Source organism: Danaus plexippus, chromosome 31, assembly GCF_018135715.1.
Source record: "Danaus plexippus chromosome 31, MEX_DaPlex, whole genome shotgun sequence".
Classification (NCBI taxonomy): Eukaryota; Metazoa; Arthropoda; class Insecta; order Lepidoptera; family Nymphalidae; genus Danaus; species Danaus plexippus.
In genome coordinates this window covers 710,633-732,417 of record NC_083558.1, presented here as the reverse complement: position 1 = coordinate 732,417, position 21,785 = coordinate 710,633, and the positions used below count along the sequence as shown (strand labels likewise).

Sequence of the window (21,785 nt, the reverse complement as noted above, 5' to 3'; positions counted from 1 at the left end):
TTACTTTTTATATGTAACACATAATATAATTTTATAAATTGCTTTTTGTTATATAGTTTTGTAAGTATGTCATTATTCAATGTATAGTATACCTAATATATATAATGAAATGAAAATAAAGACTTCATATTTACAATTACGAATGAGTTTTACAAGAAGAACATATACATTAAATTTTTTTATATTAATGTATATTACATTATTTTCAATATTTTAATTTTTAACCAGACGTTTGATTACTATTAAATAGTACATAAAAAAAAAGAAACGACCGTCACTTACATTGTCCTATTTGAAAATATAAATTAATTTATAAGACTTATCTCTGTATATGAATTAACATAAATAGCAAAATAAATTAATTTAATTAAGCTAAACATTTTTAATATAAAATGAATGAATTATTGATAATCTGACAACTCTGCTACAATGTTGCTATTTTATTCTACTTCTATTATAATCTTTGATGTTTATTTGTTGCTCTACCGCTGGTCGGAATGTGAAATTTCGAGAACGGAGGAAATTAACAATTTCAGTTTCTGTAAGCTGTTGCGAGAAGTGCAAGTTATAATTTAAAGTGAAGGTAAGTTTTATATTTTCAATAATAATCGAGTTAGTGATAACTCACAAACCCATGCTGTATTTTGAAATATAACCATTCTTGCAGTGTTTATTCCATTAAATAATCCTTTTCGTTCTAACTTACACCAAATGGCTAAACTTTTTTTTAGCTGTGATACAAAAAAGTAGTTCACAATTACATAAATGAGTATTGCTCGATGATTCTTGTTAACAACTTTGTTCGCCGGTGTCGAGTTTCGTTACTGTAAATCTTGTAACTACATACAATTCAATTAGGTGTGGGCAGCTATTTCAATATTGACACCTAATTGTCATTTTTGTACATAATAAAATGCATTTTCTTTATAAAAATCCCAAAAATCATTTATGTAAAGAACTTGTTATTACGATTCAATATTTCGCGTATTAATTTACTTGAATCTTATTTAGCGTCATGAGAACTCCATCTCTCTTTATTTATACCTTGTTATTTAATGTAACTTGCTACTCAAGAACATAAATTCACAAATATTAACATAAACATAGTTTTTATGTACAGCAGTTGTTTAAAATTCACATCAGATCATTATTAAAAGATCTACAATCTACAAAATAAGTATGGATTGGTTGATCTTAAACATAGGTATATTTAGAAGGGAAAATGTAAAAGCAAGACATTAGATAAAATTGTCTCAGCATTCAATGGATTCACGGTGCGGGTCCAGGTCTGTTGTTGCAGGGAGAGGAGCTTCAACAGCGCCTGGGACTTGGGACCCAGGTGTAGGTTAAGAGGCTCCTATCTATCACATTAAGAGTTCACCTCCACTGTCCAAGCTCCTCTCTCTACCTAGTCAAATCTGAAATGAACCTATAGGGCTACCATCCAAGTCCGTTCCAAGAATGAATTGATATCAATTCTGGGCAGGCTCAAGTCTTTTAGGAGGTCTCGTTAGCTCCTCTCTCTACCTAACCACATTCTAATAAAAAAATATATAATAATTTTCAACATTTTCATCAACAGATATAGAATAATATTATCTTTATTACAGTTGTCCATCCACAATGCCTCAAGCTCGTCGTAAAACTCCCTTCAGCGGGAAAGCTAAGAAACAACAGCTGCAATCCAAGAAGCAGAACAAGACTTTACTTATGCCCAGTAAGTGTTACGTCAACTTAATATTAAAAACTCGGGTTTAAATATTCTTAAATATGTCGTTAAAATATTTGAATATTAATTGATATATCGTAATCCTCAATCATATTCTACTTTCTAGTGTTGAAATTACAACAATACTCCCGTACAGCCTTTGTGTATATGTGCTAGTTACATAAGCTACAGACAGTAGGCCTTTTTTTTTTTTTTTTTCGGGGAGAAATCCTCTTACAGACTGCTCACTGCCCTGGCTCGACAGTGAGTTTTGTGTGGGGGTCGCCCAGCGCCTGATGGTGTTGGCACTGGGAATACCCCCTAAAACTCCCCAGCTTCCCTTCCTGCCCGTATTTAGGGTGATTTGGGACACAGACGGAAGGCCTAACTTAATCTTAGAATTTAACTTACTGTGAGCTTGTACAGTTTAGTTTTTATATAAGTCATAGTTCATAGTTTTAGAAGTGGTAGAGCCTGGATGGTCAAGGTACTGCAACTCGAACATGGGCTGGCTCGACCGGGGAAGTACTACCCTCTCACAGAAGATCGGCGTTAAGTAGCCTTTAGTGGCTGCGTTTCGTCCGATGAGTGAGAGAGCCGATTGTCCTTTCCCTATTCCCACCCTTTCCTACCCTTTCCCACTTATTTCTCCCCCTCTTCCCCAATCGAGGGTGGCAACATATCCACAATTCTATGCTGTGGATGTCCATGAGCGGCGGTGCTGCCTCCACCAGGTAGGCCGTCAGCTCGGTTGCCTCCTTAAGCATAACAAAATAATTCAACCTTATCATTTCCCATCAACGAACATCTTTGTCCGGTTTAAATTTTACAAAATTTCGTCAACGAATCGTACTTGATATATGAAGATCTTTATTAACGGACAGATATGTCAACTATTTAAAAAAATTATGAGTAACTAACACACTGTTTAACATTGAAGCGTCCTCCGGCAACACCAGTTTTGATGTGGTCTCCGTAAACTACCAGCCAAACAGACGGGCCCAAAGCAACAGATACACTCTCAAGTTCTACAGAGAAAGTGACGAGGAATTAAAGATGAAGAAGGAGGAGGCCCTGTGAGTACGGTTCTGAGTGGTAGCTAACCTTGGCACAACAGCACGATACATTTACTTGATAACGTTCTGAATTTTTAAATTTTTTTTTTTATTTCTTGCTTAAATTTATCTAAGTATCAAAACATTCACAAATAGATAAGTACATTGATTTCCATCATCGAAAATCTTAGGGATTTCCAAATTATATACGGGATACCTTTTCAGTAAGGCTTTGGAGCCGGTATCAGAACGGGATATGGAGATAGACCCTTCCAATTATTTCCCCCCCGAACTTTCCTTCCCCCAGCGACCGCCGTGGGATTTCAACATGTCCCCCGCTCAATTGGACGCGCAGGAGCAAAAATATTTCAGGGTGAGTCCCATTTTCGAAAGGTAAAAGTTATTTGGTCAGGGTAATTTTAGTTTCATATGTTTTAACCCGATTGGGTATAGAATTCGCGGTGCCAGGTAATACATGATAACGGAGGATTTCTTCAAAGTTTTCGCAAGTTTCTGTCACGTACCATCTTCTATCTCTGTAACTCGAACAGACCTATCGTTGTATTTTATTACCTCATCAGTTACCACAACATTTAAGACACATCGGAATTCAATGTGAGCAATACACACACGTAAATGTTCCGAGTATTTTTTTGTGTTTGAAAGTTAAATTCAAGGAATTAATATTACATTATCGCGTATGACAGTTGGACATTCATGTATTAGGGACTGTCTATGGTTTTTATTTAACTGTACGCCGCGTGTGTTCGCAGCCTTATTTTCAGTTTTGAATTCAATATTTGTGACCTTCACCGTGAACGTTGCATAAAAGCGAGAAGCGTGATTTTTTAACGGTCGCGACTGATCCGATCAGAAAGAATGTTGCATGCATAAAATTTTGTAACATTAAATACAGGAGTACATCCAGTCGCTGCAGAACTCGAAGCACTGGAAGGACATCTCATACTTCGAACTCAACTTGGAGACCTGGAGACAGTTGTGGAGAGTGCTGGAGATGTGTGATATACTGTTACTGATCGTGGATGTTAGATATGCTGTGAGTAAACACACATACACACACATACACAATCATACAACGCGTCTGGATATAAGCACACACACACACACACACACACACGCACGCATAAACGCACACACTCGTATAATAAACTTTAAAAAAATAATAATTTATATGTATGTTGTCCTTGAATCGAGTGTATCGGACCCTTATACTAGGTCTACTAACTTCTTTTCTATTCCACATTTATACAACTAGGTTAACTTCTAGGGCGCGATGTTCCCGCCGTCCCTCTACGAGTATATAAGGAGAGTGGATAAGGATATGATATTGGTTCTTAATAAAATCGATCTAGTCCCTGCGCCAGCGGTCGCCGCGTGGAAAAAGTATCTCACAGAGAGATACCCGGGTTTGAAAGTCGTGTATTTTACATCATGCCCCGGTTATAACTTGGTTGGTTCCGGTACGGATAAAGCGGGTAAGCAGCTGTTCATTTTTAGCTCGGTCTACTCGGTCTTTTCAGTCTTTTCACGGTCTACTAAGAAGACCATGTTTTTATTTTTGATGTGATTAGAATCTGTCTTATAGTGTTTAATGCTGTAAAGATATTTTTTATTTTAATCTGTACACCAGTGATTTGTTATTTATATCCATTTAAGTGATTTCTTTTAACATAAGCCATAAAATTGTCTTACTTCAAGATGAAATACTATTTAGATGAGATAATATTTTTCGTATTATGTCAACTATCATTGGATAGTGCTTGTATTATATGTTCATATAGTTTTATTTAAATATCTATAGTGAACAAGTCGTTTTGTCATGTAGAAATAATTTTTACCCTGGGGTAAATGTTGTTTGGTCGAAAAATCCTTTAGGTCTCCAAGTGCGAAGACGGAAAGGCCGTCTGCGTATGTGCGCCGAGGGTGCAACGAAACTATTGGAAGCTTGCAAAGAAATCGTCGAGGGTAAAGTGGATTTGAGCGCCTGGGAGAAGAAGATCCAAGACGAGGGTGACCTGGACTTCGATGAAGCTGAAGTAGGTGGGTGCTGTAGTTCATCAATGCTATGATATTTTTAATACATAACAATATCGAATTAATTTAAATCACAACTTATATACGAATATACAGAATAAAAAATAAATTGACACGGCTAGGTCTCGAATCTGCTACCACAGGAACAGTGTTTCAGCTGCTCTCCCGACTAAGCTGAAATGTCGCTTGGTACATTTTTCAATTTCTTTTTGCATACTTAACTAATTATTTTAAATTAAGTATATGATAGTCGCGGTAAAGCTGACGGTGAGTGGACGTGTTTTACGAAAAGACATTTAATGGTAAACGTGTTCCGTACAATACAAGCGTGTTTTACACACAGTGACATTGATTTTAATATTTTATAAGGTTTTTTTTTTAAATTACCCCACATTATCAGGTTTAAATATATATAAGAGTTCGCGATTATTCATATTTAAATAAAAGTAATATATATATATATATATATATATATATATATTTGTATATATTAAGCCTTTTTTATTATATTGTACTAACTATCTCGATGTTTCGGTTATTTTGCATCAACCGTGACCACGGACAGACGAGACGAGAATTCTTATCTGAGAAAGTAGTTTTAAAATAATTAAGTAACGCTTATATTAATCTGAAAATATTAGTTTTAGTTAAAGTTTTTTTCAAACGGGAATAGATCCCTCGAACTATTCTGTCGTAGGAGCGTCGAGCCTCCTTCAATTGGGTGTTAGCCAGAATGTAGCGAATAATCAAAAAATCATAGCAAAAATAACGGAAATCTATCATCCGATTCGGCTTTAAGTGTTTGCGTGTATAGAAAAATGATATCAAAATTACAACGTTCAAATTAACCTTAACTAATTTAAACATGTGGCGGTGGCCCGAGGTTAAAGGCCCACCTCTCACACGTGAGGGCGCGGGTTCGAAACCTGGCAAGTACCAATGTGATCTCTTCCGAGTCATATGTACTTTGTAAGAGTATTGAGACACCACTGACGGACGGTGAAGGAAAACATCGTGAGGAAACCTGGTTTTATAATTTCAAATTATAAGATTGATATCGCCAACCCGTCTTGAGCAAGCGTGGTGGTTCATGCTCTAACCCTCTCCATATTCTCATATGGAGAAGGTTAGAGCATAGAGGCCTTTGCTCAGCAGTGGGCTCCGATAGGCTGATGATGATGATGATGATGGTGATGATGAATTCAAACATTCACAGGAGAAACTATCGTCGAAAAGCCGGATACGACGTATTATAATCACGAGAAATATAAAAATGGCGTCCTAACGGTGGGGTGCGTGGGTACCCCTAATGTGGGTAAATCATCGCTCATGAATGCCATCATGGGTAAAAAAGTGGTCTCAGTCTCACGAACCCCCGGACATACGAAGCATTTCCAGACTATATTTTTGACTAGTCAGGTAAGGGTAATTTCTATTTCTCCGAGTAATAACATACATTAATCTAACCTACATACTGCTACAATATTTTATATTAAGAAATATTCTGTATTGGTAAAAGGAACTGTAATTGTGAGAGGTAAACTTAATTTGTGATAGGGTACAATCTATTTTTCGATTTAACATAATAACACTAGTGGAATTATTAGTAAATAAAATAAATTACAACTAATGTACAAAAAAATCTTTAGTAACTATAATTACCCTTAACAACTTATTCACCCCCAGGTCCGTTTGTGCGACTGCCCCGGACTAGTTTTCCCCTCGCTAGTTCCCCGGCCCATACAAGTCCTCATGGGGTCATACCCCATAGCCCAATTACGGGAACCGTACACAACTATCAGGTAAAATTTCTCACCTGTTATATCAAAAAATAAACACATCCTAAATAATGTATTATTTGGTATTAATTAAAAAACTCATATAAAACTTATTTTGTTGGATTTTAATGTGACTTATAATAGTATGTATATACGTATCTTCAGTCCGTGTAGTTCCGGGGAACACTTCATAGTAACGTGACATACGATAGATGGCGCTGACGGTTGGCTCATATATATATATATAGTAACCGGACGTAGTCATGTGCAAAAGCTATATATAAAGATATGTTGTTTTTTTATTACGACATACATATAATATATAATATGGAAAAAATCTCACAACAGGTTCATCGGGGAGCGTATCGATCTACCCTCATTGTTACGTATACAGCATCCAGATAACGATGACACTTGGTCGCCTAGAGATGTCTGTGACGGGTGGGCCAAGCAGAGGGGTTACCTCACAGCCAAGGCCGCTAGGTAAATATGGTTACGAGTTCGTGTTTTGTTATCAATATAATCGCGGTATTCCCGTCATTATAACCGCAGGTGATGTCGTCTGTGTCGCTTGTATGCAGCTCCTCGAGAGACTCAAACCGACCTCGGCCCTTCATACACGGCGGTCATATTACTAGGACATACCAAAACATTCTCGTTGACATTTCAACTTGTTTACAAACATTAACAATAGGAATGTTCTAGTAAACGTATAATTAATAGTTCGCCCGCTCGTCACGAGGTGGCGCTGTCGCTAAATGTCGTGAGCATTCCTCAATGTGTGTGTCGTCACTGAATGTTAAACATCACACACACACATTTTACCTTCATTTTCTTAAAAATATCTTAAAATATATAATGTTCTATTACAGACTGGACACGTACCGCGCAGCGAATAGCTTGTTGAGAATGGCGCTCGACGGGAAGCTGTGTTTGTGGTTGAGACCTCCGGGCGGAATCGGTGAGACTTTGAATAATTACCCCCCCCCCCTCCCCCCTCCATATTTAAAAGGTGTAGGGCTCATTTGTCATAAATTTTTGATATATAAATGATAGGAACCAAAATGAATGTGACATTTTTCATAATATTAAATGATATTGATTTAGAAATTTTTTCCTTAGATACCTTCAAGAGCTGCGATGAACTGAAGTACATCAAGTGGGTCCAAGCCCAATCGCAATCGGACTCTCAGACCGAATCGGTATCGGACACAGAGACCGGTACGGAGTCTGACACCGAAGGTTCGGGAGAATCTGACGAGGACGAACACACAGCCATAGCAAACAAATTCGCCGCCTTGTCTAACGAATAAATATATAAGTGTTATAAATTATTGATAAATACAAAATGCTTACAGAAATATATTCCGATATAAACAAGGAATAAGTCTCTACACCAGTCCTATCAAGTAGCCAACGAAACAAGATAATATTGATAAACAAACCGTCAAACGTATATTGAATTTGAAATTCTATTACGGGTTCTTTGTTTAGGACATCTTCAGATAGTTTCGGACGCCTCAATCATTGGGTGTTGTATATTTTAGTTGGTAATTCTTTGATGTGCTGGAGATGGAGAGCTTTTGAGTTTTCGGGGTAATGATTTGCCTTTGTGTCTGCCCTTACATCTCCATATAGACAGACTGAATGTCGATGTGTCATCTCTGTTGTTATATCGTAGACCTGACTCACTAAGTGGGCGATAGCGCCCCCTTGTGGGCGTTGCAGGCGTAAACACGCGGTAAGAGACACAGAAAAATTGAGGCGTTGTGTATAGTCCTAAGTTACGTAATATCGTTTAGCCAGGGTAAGTTATGGTGGTTTCACAGTGGGTGAAAAAATATTATGATAATTTATTCCCAAAAATGGCAGCGGACAAAATAATTTCGGCAAAAGACAGTTTTTTTGTCAGGTTTTTGCACGTTTTATTGTTTTGTTTGGATCCTTTTTATTTTCACTCCTGCTATACTTCAATCCTTTTCTGTCTGTTTGAGTCGACAATATATTTTTTTACTCTGTGATGTCGGTCTTTGGTATCTGCTCTTGATTTTAACTGAACATCTCCTGGGTCTAAGTTGAGATGGAGTAACCCACTTTTGACGGTCTGCGGAATATTTTTATCTCTGAAATCAACTCGCCAAAGAAAATACACATATGTAAAGTCTAAAATATTTTTTTCATTAATTGAAGTTACTATTTTTCCGAAGCGGTATATTGGGATAATAATTTACTGAGTCTGAAATATTTAACCTTGTCGTCTAGCAGGTCCTATTTTAATTAAATACTGTCTCACGACTAATAAATCGTCATATAATTTCTTTTAAAATGCTGCCATAAAGTTAAAAAATATATACTATGCAAAATAGAATATTGACATACCTGTTTGAAACCCTGGATCCTCCGCATATTATTAAGAACTGTGACATTCATAGTAATACACGAGTATACATTATATATTCGGTTACATACATTTAGTTATACATATTTAATTATACTAAGTTAATATACTTAGAAAATATTCTTAACTAATAAATTTTATTACTTATTATATATTATTATTTTTTTAATGTATTATATAATAACAATATTGATTATACGTTGGTAAATAAGGCTACAGTCCACTAAATAATGTCCATAAACTTGCCGAAATTCCGATGTACGCGAAAAAAAAATACACATATTTATGTAACCGCACTTCACTTCACACCCTTTTATACGTTTTTTAACACTTTTACACTTTGCTATCATCGATCTTCAAATCGGGGTAACCCTGGCGCCGTCGAGAGGAGAGTTGTCGCACCCTGCTGCCACTCGCGTTCAGCTCAAATTCCTGCCGTATCCATCTCATATGATATTTCCGATACATCCGGAATACTACATACAGGACTCCCAAAACTAGGCAGAGCACCACCACCACCACGCATAACAGGATGCTCGACGTTTTCAGATGAAATCGGAACTCCTCAATTGGTGCATCATCTGTGCCCCAGCTGCATTTTGTGCTGTCACGATGTTCTCTTCTTTAGACTGCTGTTTCCCCATTTTCGAAGCACACATTTATAACACTAGCGTAGCTGTCGTAAGTTTTAATAAAATTCGTTTTATTATCCGAAAATTGCATTGTCACGAGAAGACGTTGTTCATGAATCACTGTCCGTATATGTAAAATCGGTCGGCGACGCGGCGGCGCACGGTGTCACGCGCGTGAATCTACTTAAGGCAGGGTCGCCATGTAATGTGGTGCCCTGAGAGAGGAACGAAAGCCGAGACTGCTGAGTAGATACTGCCTTTATTTCAAATAGATCGTACATTAAATAGGTACAAAAGTAGGTTACATATTATATAAAAGTTAATAAGTATGTTTAGTTACTATAATCTATTGACTACATCTCAGAAGTTTAGATCTAGTAGTTTAGATCTAGTAGTCCGGTTATGACACTGGAGCTCACGACGAATCATTCCGTCCTTCTGGCACAAAACTGACGATACGAATCCCGTGGTTATGTCTTCAGACATTTCCATCCCCGCTATGCGTCCGCGTCCGTCTTATATTGCAAAGGCGTGTGGCTGCCTCACTCGCGGTTTCTTTAGCACCAACTTGGAATCGTAGAAATTCATCGAAGTAATCATGAGGCATCATAGGTTTGACAAACTTGGTGAGCAATAGTTCCTATATTTGAGGCCATGTCAGCTGCGCTGTCATTAGTCGCGTTAAACAGATACTAGCTCGGCCTTTAAGTGCACGTGTAAGTAACAAAAGCAGGTCTGATCGTTGATTACGATTTCGGTTACGTTGCACCAACCTTCGATGTCTGCTTCGTTGTTATCAGGATCGAAGTCAATCAACTGGATAGACGCGCTGATCGAAGGTTGCGGTTGCGATAAAGCCATCATTCGGGATAAAAACAACTTCATCTGTCGCGACAGGCCTCGTGCCGGTGCCGGCACTGATGAGATGCAAACGGATTGTGTCGTTTGCCTCTGCGCACAAAGAAGCCCGGAGTTGCGTCAGACTGAAGAAACGTCAGACCGTAATTTTTGCAACTGTCACGTTACTTATGACGTTCCTTGACTCTCAAAACACCGAGGCGCCGTCATATTTATAAAAAAATTACAATACCTATTTTGTAATAATTTATACAATCATTATATAATCACATGATTTCCAAAAGAAATTATATAATATTATTATTTGTGTTTCTTAAGTAGTAACTTTACAGAAAATATACAACAGTTTATGGAGATAGAGATATTGGTGCGATCTATGGGTGTCCAATTTTGATAGACGACACATAAATATTATTCTTCTAATTCGTTTTCAGTATTATAATCATCTTCATCATCACCGCTGTCTAAGTCTCTAGAAAACGTCAACCACTGTTGCATCTTGTCAATAGCAATCACGGCCTCATATCTGCGTTTATTTTTTCGCGTCATGGGTGTATCCTCAACTACATATCTTTCATTGGGAAACAGTTTTATTACGCGATATGGACCTTGAAACTTAACTAGTTTTTGAGATTTACCATCATGAGGCACTTGCCGCTCAATACGCACTAAGTCCCCTACCTTATACGCTCTCTCTGTTTTCCTACGGCTATTGAATCTCACTACATATTTTATTTGTTGAACTTTTATGTTTTCGCTAGCAGACTGTCTTATGTTATCTTCGGAGTCAGCAGGGTAGTTGTGTCCCATTTAATAGGATTTAAAATACCTTCAGACCTACTAGTTATATTGAAACCAAACAATAATTCTGAGGGGCTTTTCTGGGTAGATTTATGTACTGTGGTGTTGAGACCAACTTCAATGTCATAAATATAGTCGTCCCAAGATCTATCATCTTGGTTGTGAGTACAGGTCGACAGAGCGTCCAGGATTGTCCTGTTAAAGCGGTCGACTTGGCCATTTGCTCTTGGAGTTGCAACGGCATTGATTATATGTTTTATCCCATGTAAGGTAATCAATTCTTTAAAAGTATTACTAGTGAAGCCAGTACCCTTATCGGTAATTAAACGTGCGGGGACCCCGAAGTAACTTATATGTTTTTTAATTACGCGCAAACTTGTGAGCGACTTCGTATTTTAACTGCAGTAATATTAAAAAAAATGTAAAACTATTTACCAGAACCAAAATATAAGGCTCCCCTTTTACTCTTAATAAATGGACCTAAGTAGTCTGCGTGCACCGTGTGGAAGGGAACGCTGACTTTTTCCACTGGGTATTTTATGATGGGCGCATTCAAGACAAGCCAGAATGTACCTTTTAACAAATCGACGCATTTTTGGAAACCAATGATGTTATTGTATACGCTGTAAGGTTTTATCTCATCCGTAATGGCCTATATCATCATGGTTTCTTTTTAGGATTTGCCAGCGTACTCCTTTAGGAACTACCCATTTTTTATCACCCCCAACTATACGGTAAACGCGGCCATTCTTTATTGTATAATTTTTATGCATGTTAATAATCAAGTTTTCGATGTATCGTTTGATTCTTTGGACTCCTTCATCTCCGCCCTGCACAGTGGCGATCGAGTCCTGATCTGACTCTTCGATACTTAGTATGTCTAACGTGTGAGTTCCAATATCATGTGCTGTAACCGCTCCACGACTCAGCGTGTCGACATGCGCCATTCTTGCGATTGTGCAATCAGTCTCTTTCCTGTGAAGAACACCTCTGACGTGCTGCATCAGGTCATACAGCGTGTCCTCCGCGCTCCGCTGCGGTGTGAAGCTGTACTACAAGATGTGTGCTGTTACAGCGGTTGCGGTGCTCGGACTCCACTCGTTGAACCGCTGATCGCATGTTACTCGTGCGGGAAAGACTTTTCTCGTTCGCGTTCGAACTTCACGTTCGCGTTGTAGTTCTCGTTCCAGCCTCTTGACTCGCTCCCAATCGGCGTCCAGTTTCCTCTCCTGGTTGGGACAACGACATCGGCTGCGAGTACGAGATCGGCTGACGCTCGTATCGCCTCTGCCTCAGTTGCGGCTGTCAGTGCGCGTACGTCTGGGGTCCCCATCGGACCCGCCTTCACATCGACTACGCGAAGGTGTCTCCAAATTTCCACGTTGACTATCCTCATCCATATTCTACGACTCAAAATGGCAGTAAAACTATTTCGAGGTCTTTCAGTCTCTTAGTATATTAAATAATTAAAATAATAATAAATAAATAAGTAACATTTATCAGAATACCTCCCTCAATATCACCTAACAAAATGTACAACACATAATGAGATCTAAGATTTTCGCGAGTATTCATTTAAATGAATACTCGCGAAAATCTTAGATCTCATTATGTGAAACAGTACGGACTGGAAATCGCAAACAGAATACGCCGGTTGGAGTACCTCAAGACGAAGAAAGCCAAACTATTACCATCCTTGAATTTCCTCAAGAGATGCCGGGATCACGACATCATACCAACATGTGTCAAAATATCACCAAAAAAAGACATCAAACATAGCGGCAGGATACTCCATCAGGCAAGTAAACGGTTACTTTGTCATCTTATTAGACAACATCGGTCGGATGCACGGCAGTTAGATTTTCAAATTCCGCGTAGTAAATCCGAATAACACTAGTTTCATTTAAATGTACAACACAATTTATCGTTACAATAGAGATACAGGTATATTTCGTACAATTACCACATACAATACGGCGGACTACAGATTGAAAGTGGTGCACAAGATAAAAGTCTTAAATTTATCTGTAACAAACTAGAATATTAAATAATAACAGAAATAACAGCAATGATAATATCACAATATACACATGTACCAATACTTATCAATGTTAGACGTTGATATCTAAATATACGAGAATAAATACAGTAATCCCCCTTATTACACGGTATATTTGTTCCGCGGTATAGGAAAACGCGTTGTACGAAAATTCTCGTAAAACGCGCTCGTATGACCTCGTATAACGCGTTATATACAAATGATTCACGTTTAACTTTTCTTGTTAAAGAGGGTTTAAATCGAATATTAAGGAAAAACTATGTTATGGCGTCTGTATTAATTAAAATTTCACTATCTAATGATTCTTCGTTTTCTATTTTATGTTTTTTCTGCATTCTTACATATGGTGCAAGACAGTATTGAAGATTTATTTTAAATTCAGAATCCCCGAGTTAAATGAGGAAAATCACGTGGGGAATCCCCGTGTTATATGGGGGACATGAAATCGCGTTATACGAAAACGAGTTATAAGAGTACCGTGTTATAGGGGGGATTACTGTACTACTTATCTCAATAAATCGGGTTTTATTTCACACCATATGAGTTCAAAATTAAAAAGGTAATTGAATACATAATAATTTTATTAAAATGTTATTGAAATTCAAAATAAAATAACAGAAAAATGTAATGGCGATAAATCATTTTAAAAGACCTCGTCTGCCCGTGATCACGGTTGCTGCAAAGTAACCGAAACGTCGGGATTATGTAGTTTTTAAATAATAAAATCCGCGTAGTAAATCCGAATAACACTAGTTTCATTTAAACATTTTAAAAGGTTTATATGCTTACTTACTACTACTGTTATCGCACTTCTAAATTGTAGAAATACCTCCTCATTATAGGACATTCATGGAGTATAGTAGACAAATAGAGATAGTAGAGATTTACAATTTCGATTTATTACAATACTCTCACACGCGTATACACCAAGTATTTTTGAACAGCTCTCACCCCCGTCCGACCACTGTTTACTCTTTTTATCTCTACCCCATTGATGTTCTACTTTAGTCATCCCTTCCTCCGACAATGTTGCCAGAGGCTAATATTACAATAATTATCTTTGTATAAACAAAATCTAATTAATTTTTTACAATGTTTGGATGGTCTTACAAATAAGTTTTGATGACAATAATATTGTTTTAAATATAAATTATCGACATTAATTTTCCCTCGGTTTTCATTATTTTTTAAACATAACCTTACATCCGATCTCTCGCTCGATAAAGTTGAATCCATCTTAGAACAACTAGTTGTGAAACCAAAACGATCTGAAGCGGATGGAAGGTTCATTATGGGTTTCCGAGCAGCTAGAGACAAAATGCTTAAACATTATAAGAAAAGACGTTCTCTTCATCTGACTACGCTTTGCTCTAGTGTTGGTGGAATGCCGTGGAAAGCAATACGAGGAAGTTCAGGTTCTTGAACGTCGGGATCCCTATATAGACTGACACTTTTGGTCAATTCATTTGGGCTCTTAAAATGGTCGTTAATTTGTTTGTTGGTCAAGGGAAACTTTCAAGGGTTTTCAAATGCTCAAAAGGGTATTTTTCATAATCTACTTCATGTTTTGCCCGGTCGAAATATCACGGTTTTCACGATCACGATATTCCTTGAATTATTTTTAGAATTGACCTTAACGCCCTAGCTAGTGGATGACTAAGATGATAGTCGCTTAGGGCTTTGGTTATACGTAGATTTTTTTTGTATTAATTCCCGTTTTCCCTCCTTTTTTTATCTTGCAAGAATTGTCTTTGTTTTTGCGAGCGTAACGATTTTGAGGTAGATATTGTTCGCTAAAGTAGGTGTAATTTTCAAAAACATGAATGTGGGTGCCATACCGCATCGCTGGGTCATAATGGATTAATGCTCAATGATTTAAGGCTTTCTTAATTATAGTATGCACCATATTATGTGCTTGGAAATTAGAAACATGCAAGCCATAGAGTCGAGTATTGAAAAGATAAATGAGCGTATATTCAGTGTAATTAAAATAATCGTATATAGTAGAACCTAATATGATCGCGTCATCTCTTCCTTTTCCATAATATATATAAAGTAAATTAAAGTTTTCGATAAACCAATAACCTCTTCAGTGCAAACTATTTGAGAATAAAGATAATAGTTGCCTTTATATTCTAACTGTTAAACCTTTATACTACGCAATGTTATCTTAGGTTTCGTTTAAGTTCCACCGGTTTTTATGTTCGCAACTCAATAAAACATTGATTCGACAATTCGCCATAAATCGTAGTTAAGATTAACCAACAATAAGTCAGTGGTCCGACTTTGAATCTTGAGTTAAATCAAAATGCAAGGAATTTATGTGGCAATAAAAGGTTTTAATTAAGAAAATGTATAAAATTTTACGTCTCATAAATGTAACGATCTAGGCAAGGTTCAAAGTATTGCTTTTTTACGACGAAAATGAATATATTTAAAATTTACTTCTGGGAAAGTAAATTGTTGAACATCGCATTTCTTTGTGAGTATTTCATAATGTTTTGTTATAAAAATTAATGAGATCTAAAATTCCTACAAGCAAACGTATAAATCATAAGACAATATCCCATTATAAATTATGTCTTATTTCAGTGCTTACAATACGCGCTTTAGAAAGCAAAGTTGTATCAAAATTGTCTAGAAGTTTAAACAACCCTTATCACCCCGAGGACGATCTCATCACAGCTGACATTGACAGTGACAACCAGAAATATGATAGCGAATCTGACATTAGCGCTGTCAAAATAATGCAAACTAACAGCAGATTAAAAATAAACGGAAAATATTTCGAAACGGATAAAATAAAACAATGAGATTTTTTTTTATTCTGTATTATTTTCAGATTTTTTTTTATTCTGTATTATTTCAAAGTTGCAGCGGCTATCGCCTGTAACAAGAAATAAATAATAATATTAGAACGTGAAGTGAAAACTTCATATATCTCTTTATAAATAAGCCCAAACGGATTAACTTGCAATTCTACAGTTAAAAGTCTAATAGGACAAGAAATGAAAAAAGCAATTTCTATATTGTCTTAGAAATATATTAAATTATATAAATAAAACATCACACACACTACCACGACTCACACACACTACCACGACTCACACACACATAATACATCGATCCGTGAACACTCCTCAATGTGCGTGTCGTCACTGAATGTTAAACATCACACACACTACCACGACTCACACACACATATAATACATCGACCCGTGAACACTCCTCAATGTGTGTGTCGTCACTGAATGTTAAACATCACACACACTACCACGACTCACACACACATATAATACATCGACCCGTGAACACTCCTCAATGTGTGTGTCGTCACTGAATGTTAAACATCACACACACTACCGCGACTCACACACACATATAATACATCAACCCGTGAACACTCCTCAATGTGTGTGTCGTCACTGAATGTTAAACATCACACACACTACCACGACTCACACACACACATATAATACATCGATCCGTGAACACTCCTCAATGTGTGTGTCGTCACTGAATGTTAAACATCACACACACTACCACGACTCACACACACACATATAATACATCGATCCGTGAACACTCCTCAATGTGTGTGTCGTCACTGAATGTTAAACATCACACACACTACCACGACTCACACACACATATAATACATCAACCCGTGAACACTCCTCAATGTGTGTGTCGTCACTGAATGTTAAACATCACACACACTACCACGACTCACACACACATATAATACATCAACCCGTGAACACTCCTCAATGTGTGTGTCGTCACTGAATGTTAAACATCACACACACTACCACGACTCACACACACACATATAATACATCGATCCGTGAACACTCCTCAATGTTTATATTATACTATTGAACGTGAAATAATCAATGTTTTTCAAAAATCGTTAGGATATATCAAGCTGTACGTAAAAACCTATGTTTATGACAAAAATATCATACTTTACCTTTGTTTATGAGATTGTTCCCTCTGCAAAATATGAATTTCTGTATCTCGTCATCCTCTCTGGATTCACGGATCCTGCCTCTGGTGTCGTCGGATTTCGATATAAATGGCCCTGACTGCATGCAAGGCTTCCGTTTCACCAGCTCTAACTCTGAAATATTATTTCGGTTTCATCGAAGTTTTCTATGAAATCAATCGTATTTTATTTATTTCACGTAACACGACACGAAGTTGTTATTGTAACTAGTAAAGATAAAATAATAATAAAAAAAATTAACAGAATATTCTTCGCATTGTTTTAACTGTCAAGTTACTTGTTGTATATGGGAAAAAATATCAAATATATTTGAAGCAAGTTTTGAATTAAGGACAAAGTACGCTTCTTGGTCCGCGATCTGTGATTTTTTCAGTGAATCCTAACTTACACAGAAATGTGTTATTTATAAAATAAAACATCAGATGCAGCCTCTGCGGGCTCCGGTTGTACGTTGCACGACTTTTTCAAACTTTTTTTATGATATTTAAATGACTTGTTTTTTAAACCACTCATATTATTGTCGTCTCCAACTGATCCAGTCTCGACTAATTTTTATTCTCTCAATAGTTAAAATACAATTACAAAGATTTTTGTATGGAATTTTTATCTGAAAAACTTTAATTATTATCAAATTATTCCTTAACCGTTTCTTGTAAACGACAATTCGATGAAAGTAAAACTGTTTTTATGTCTTAATTTTTTTTTATATCAGAACATGCGCGGATGGACGCCCCTATACGCGATAACGTACTACACATCAAAGGTTTCGCAAATAAACATAGAGGTGTAGCAAAACAGAATACATTTAAGAAACTATGCGCTGTAATTATACTATAATTTAATGAAATGCCATAAAACTTTACAATATTTCAATGTTTTTCTGTTATTCACAGCTATAACAATATTATTCACTTTTACTAACCCAAATTTTTAGACAGTCAATATGTTTTTAAATGTTGCCAGTGTGCAACCAAAAAAAAAAAAATTACGAAAATTTATAAACGAGTTGGCATAGCAAATTTCTCTATTACCCTAAAAGAAATAAGTTTGGACTAGTGAGTCCCATGTGCGTAAGTGTTACAAATCAGACACGTTTTTCTATAGTGTATAGTATAACTGTACTGTCACTGTCAGAAGTTAAATTATATTTTTTTGGACCTGCCAGAACCCGACAGGTCAAATGAGGGTGTTTTTAAGTCTTGCGGTATGTTTGAGACACTCTATGTAATACATATATTACGTCATTGGTGGCAACAACATTATAGACATTAAAAGTCTTTTTATAACGTGGTGATATTCTAGCATACTATGTTATATGGACTTAAATTTTCAGTTAAACCATTTACACAGGTTATATTATAAAACATCAGAAATATTTTATAAGAAACGATTAAACAATGTCATTAAGTAAACTTACTCTCACTCTTGTGTTGGCACGCGAACTTCCTGAGGTGACATGCGCTGAGGAACGTTCTGTGGATTTGGTGCTTGCATTTAGCACAAACCATAACGTCGCGCGAGGGACAGACTGTGGGACAGTCTTTTCTACTTTCCTCTAAATCAGCTGAAATAATAAAAAAATACCAAACCTATTTAACATAAACGGTTGAGTATGGAAGAAGATTTTGCTTTCAGATGTCATAACTATTAATATTGAGGCTTTATGTCTGCCTCATTTTAATTTCTAAATAAAGTCCACGTAAATTTTTTCTCAAGAGGTAATGATAAGTATGAATCGGTATAGTTTTCTGCTTATGTTTCACCTTCTTCCTCTCTCTGGTCATAATCTTTCCCAAAATCGGCAACGGTAACCAGTTTCTGGGGCTCCCCGAATTCTTCATTTGTGTTCTCAGCCTGTTGAAAACTCTGATGTTAAATGGAATCTTTAACGGCCACAAAAGTTAATGTAAGTTCTATTATATGCGAAAATTAATAAGTTATCATCGTGTTACTTTAAACGGCAAGACGGTAATTCACAATTGATAACGAGAACTATGCATTAGTGAAAATCGAGATTTTATAATTTTTCTCAATATAAGACAAGCAGTTTAAATTTTAAAGAGAACTGTTCCGTAATATTTACGTTCCCTGTAACCTTACTTGATTATCATCGCCCTCATTCCCGTCTTTAGTATCCGGGTTATCGTCATTATCTTTTAATTGTTCTTTATTTCCTGCCTCATTTGTGTTGTTTTCATCCGTAACATTATTTCCATCATCATCAGCCAGTTCAGCCTCATTTTCTTCCGTCTTTTTACCAGTTAATGGTCTCAGGTTCATAACAGCCACCCATTGTCTATTTTTTCCCCCTTTTTCTTCGTAATTTTCGTCCGTCACCTCATCTTTATTCTCTTCAGCCATTAAAGCTGTATCGTTTTCATCATCATCATTTTCGTCTGTAACTTTGCTTCTATCTTCATTTGCATTGAGCTTTGTACCTAATTGATTTGCAAACACGATTCTTTAATTAAATAGGTTTAACAATATCTTAAAATAGTGACGGAACTCTACTTACCCTCGCCAGTGAAGTCTTCGTTGGTTTCGCCTGTTGTAATACAATTTAATAATTAACAATTTTTAACCGACTTCGAAAAGGAGGTTTCTCAATTCGACCGTATATATGATTTTTTTATCGACATAAAAACACCACAGGCATGATAAATAATACTTAGTTAGTTTATGTTGGTTCCATATTAATTGCTTAAAAATGAATTATTCCTTAATAAAAGTTACATCAAATAAGGAAAACTCTACCCACCGTCAACAGCTCTCTTGTTCCTTTTATCTGAAAAATGAATTCGATAAATTTGATAAAAAAAAAAATATGATATTTATTATTTATTTTTAGTAATTGACGTTCTAAACTTTTGTGAAGTCAACACGCAGACTTCACTGAAACTCCTATACTAAAAAAATAGAGACTTGCATGGTAATAGAATGAAGTATTTATTCCCATAAAACTATTGCGAGCTTCGCGGTATCAAAGTGTTTTAAACTTTAGTCACTTGGATAAAATTTCTGTTAGATTTTCGGACATTTTATTAATATCTTAATTTAAAAAATATGCTATCACTAACACTTAACGCTTTCGTCACTTGTGTTATGGCATTCCACCATAGGGACTATAACAGCTTCTATATCTGAAAAATAATTACACATTCTTGGTATACAAAAATATTTCACTTCTAAATCTTACAAAAATAAAGAGAGATTTTGAAATAGATTTATTTATAGCCCAAAAATATATATCGCTATACTAATTGTCATGGCTACAAAGGCATACAATTTTTACAGATAATAATTCCTAAGAATTGCACGTGTGCAGATTTAAAACCAAATATATATATATATATAAGAATTTTAGTATATATATATACATTTAAAATATATTGTTTTCAGTAATAATAGTTCTACGTATCACAACACTACATTGGGTTCGCTTAAGACAGCCCGAACAATGACTATGCAATCTCTCTCTTTCCAAACAACCTTAAAGCTCACCTTTCTGGCAAGTGGCGTATTTTATCTCGCATTTGTTCACAGCTATGACGTGTTGGTCGCTTTTAGAATTTTTATATTTAATTTTAACACAAACGGGGTCATCTATCGGCGGACACTTCAGGTTCGCACAATCGACAGATTTAAACTTTGCTTTTATATTTTTCTGTCGCGATGAAGATATAAAGGCTGAAATTATTTCAATATATTATATTTAGCACCAGTCCCGAGGGCGACTGATGTTATTGACCCTAATCTTAATAGTGACTTAAGATATTCTTCTTGAGACATTCTGTATGTATATATTCTGTGTAAGAGAAGTAACTTTAGGGCGTGCTAGACGAGAATAGTTTTACATCCATCAATAAATCCTATAGTAGCAAAATTGACAGCCGTTTGTGATTTTAACGGCAAGAGCCTATTTGAAACTCTTTTTTTTTAACACAAATCATATTTTTCTTTTTGTAATAAAACAAGAAACAACGATATCGGGTCACGCGTTCGATTGATTGCACTGAAACGTATTTTATTCAAAAGTTACAATCGCTGTTAATATTTTGCCATATTAATTATTGATTTTCCTGTATTAACTATACGTTTATTACGAATCGAAATCAGTACTTATTATTTTTAGGTAAATTTCTAATTTTTTGTGTGAACCTGGATACGACCTAGATGACCTTGATGTGACCTTGAAGTCATTAAGGTAATTACGATCTCTACGTATATACGCTACGTACCGAAAAAAAATCCCAAATAAATAATATTCATGTTGAGAATCGACGCAATCTTCAATCCGAACACAAAATGCCACGCTCCGTTCGATTTGATTTATTTTTACGAGACATTTTATAATTATTTTTTTTTCCGTAACAGATAAAGATATTACGGAAACGAATACACGAACAAAAAAAAAAATAGAATTTTTTTTTTG

At 36.1% G+C, this 21,785-nt stretch overlaps 2 protein-coding genes and 1 long non-coding RNA gene across 4 annotated transcripts; 2 read left to right on the top strand and 1 right to left on the bottom strand.

Moving 5' to 3' along the window:
- The first annotated feature begins 1,580 nt into the window (after positions 1 to 1,580).
- LOC116778291 (guanine nucleotide-binding protein-like 1) lies at positions 1,581 to 7,976 on the top strand. Its single transcript, XM_061525875.1, has 11 exons — positions 1,581 to 1,717; positions 2,649 to 2,784; positions 2,989 to 3,136; positions 3,680 to 3,820; positions 4,052 to 4,259; positions 4,660 to 4,824; positions 6,035 to 6,237; positions 6,505 to 6,620; positions 6,945 to 7,079; positions 7,469 to 7,557; positions 7,719 to 7,976. The coding sequence occupies exons 1-11, from the start codon at positions 1,624 to 1,626 to the stop codon at positions 7,907 to 7,909; spliced, it is 1,626 nt and encodes a 541-aa protein (XP_061381859.1). The 5' UTR covers positions 1,581 to 1,623; the 3' UTR covers positions 7,910 to 7,976.
- A 4,471-nt stretch (positions 7,977 to 12,447) lies between these two features.
- LOC116778445 (uncharacterized) lies at positions 12,448 to 16,169 on the top strand. Of its 2 annotated transcripts, XR_009753342.1 has the most exons (3): positions 12,448 to 12,722; positions 12,930 to 15,826; positions 15,937 to 16,169. It is a non-coding gene; the product is annotated as an uncharacterized LOC116778445 (long non-coding RNA). The 2 variants fall into 2 exon arrangements; XR_004354125.2 differs by having other exon boundaries at positions 12,448 to 15,826.
- On the bottom strand, positions 15,937 to 21,700 carry LOC116778528 (uncharacterized). The gene is made up of 10 exons (XM_061525775.1): positions 21,592 to 21,700; positions 20,855 to 21,040; positions 20,431 to 20,493; positions 20,112 to 20,138; positions 19,869 to 19,898; positions 19,454 to 19,791; positions 19,117 to 19,207; positions 18,771 to 18,917; positions 17,318 to 17,467; positions 15,937 to 16,231 (listed from the first exon to the last, which is right to left on the bottom strand). The coding sequence occupies exons 1-10, from the start codon at positions 21,620 to 21,622 to the stop codon at positions 16,167 to 16,169; spliced, it is 1,128 nt and encodes a 375-aa protein (XP_061381759.1). The 5' UTR covers positions 21,623 to 21,700; the 3' UTR covers positions 15,937 to 16,166.
- Between the last annotated feature and the right edge of the window lie 85 nt (positions 21,701 to 21,785).

What these genes read in the sequence shown, in the direction of transcription:
- LOC116778291 (XM_061525875.1), top strand. Translation starts at nt 1,624, where the DNA reads ATGCCTCAAGCTCGTCGTAAAACTCCCTTCAGCGGGAAAGCTAAGAAA. An exon ending in AGGAGCAAAAATATTTCAGG is followed by an intron (nt 3,137 to 3,679) that starts GTGAGTCCCATT and finishes CATTAAATACAG; the next exon opens with GAGTACATCCAGTCGCTGCA. An exon ending in CTATATTTTTGACTAGTCAG is followed by an intron (nt 6,238 to 6,504) that starts GTAAGGGTAATT and finishes ATTCACCCCCAG; the next exon opens with GTCCGTTTGTGCGACTGCCC.
- LOC116778528 (XM_061525775.1), bottom strand. Translation starts at nt 21,622, where the DNA reads ATGAATATTATTTATTTGGGATTTTTTTTCG. An exon ending in TGACCAGAGAGAGGAAGAAG is followed by an intron (nt 18,918 to 19,116) that starts GTGAAACATAAG and finishes TTATTATTTCAG; the next exon opens with CTGATTTAGAGGAAAGTAGA. An exon ending in GAACAATCTCATAAACAAAG is followed by an intron (nt 16,232 to 17,317) that starts GTAAAGTATGAT and finishes TTCTTGTTACAG; the next exon opens with GCGATAGCCGCTGCAACTTT.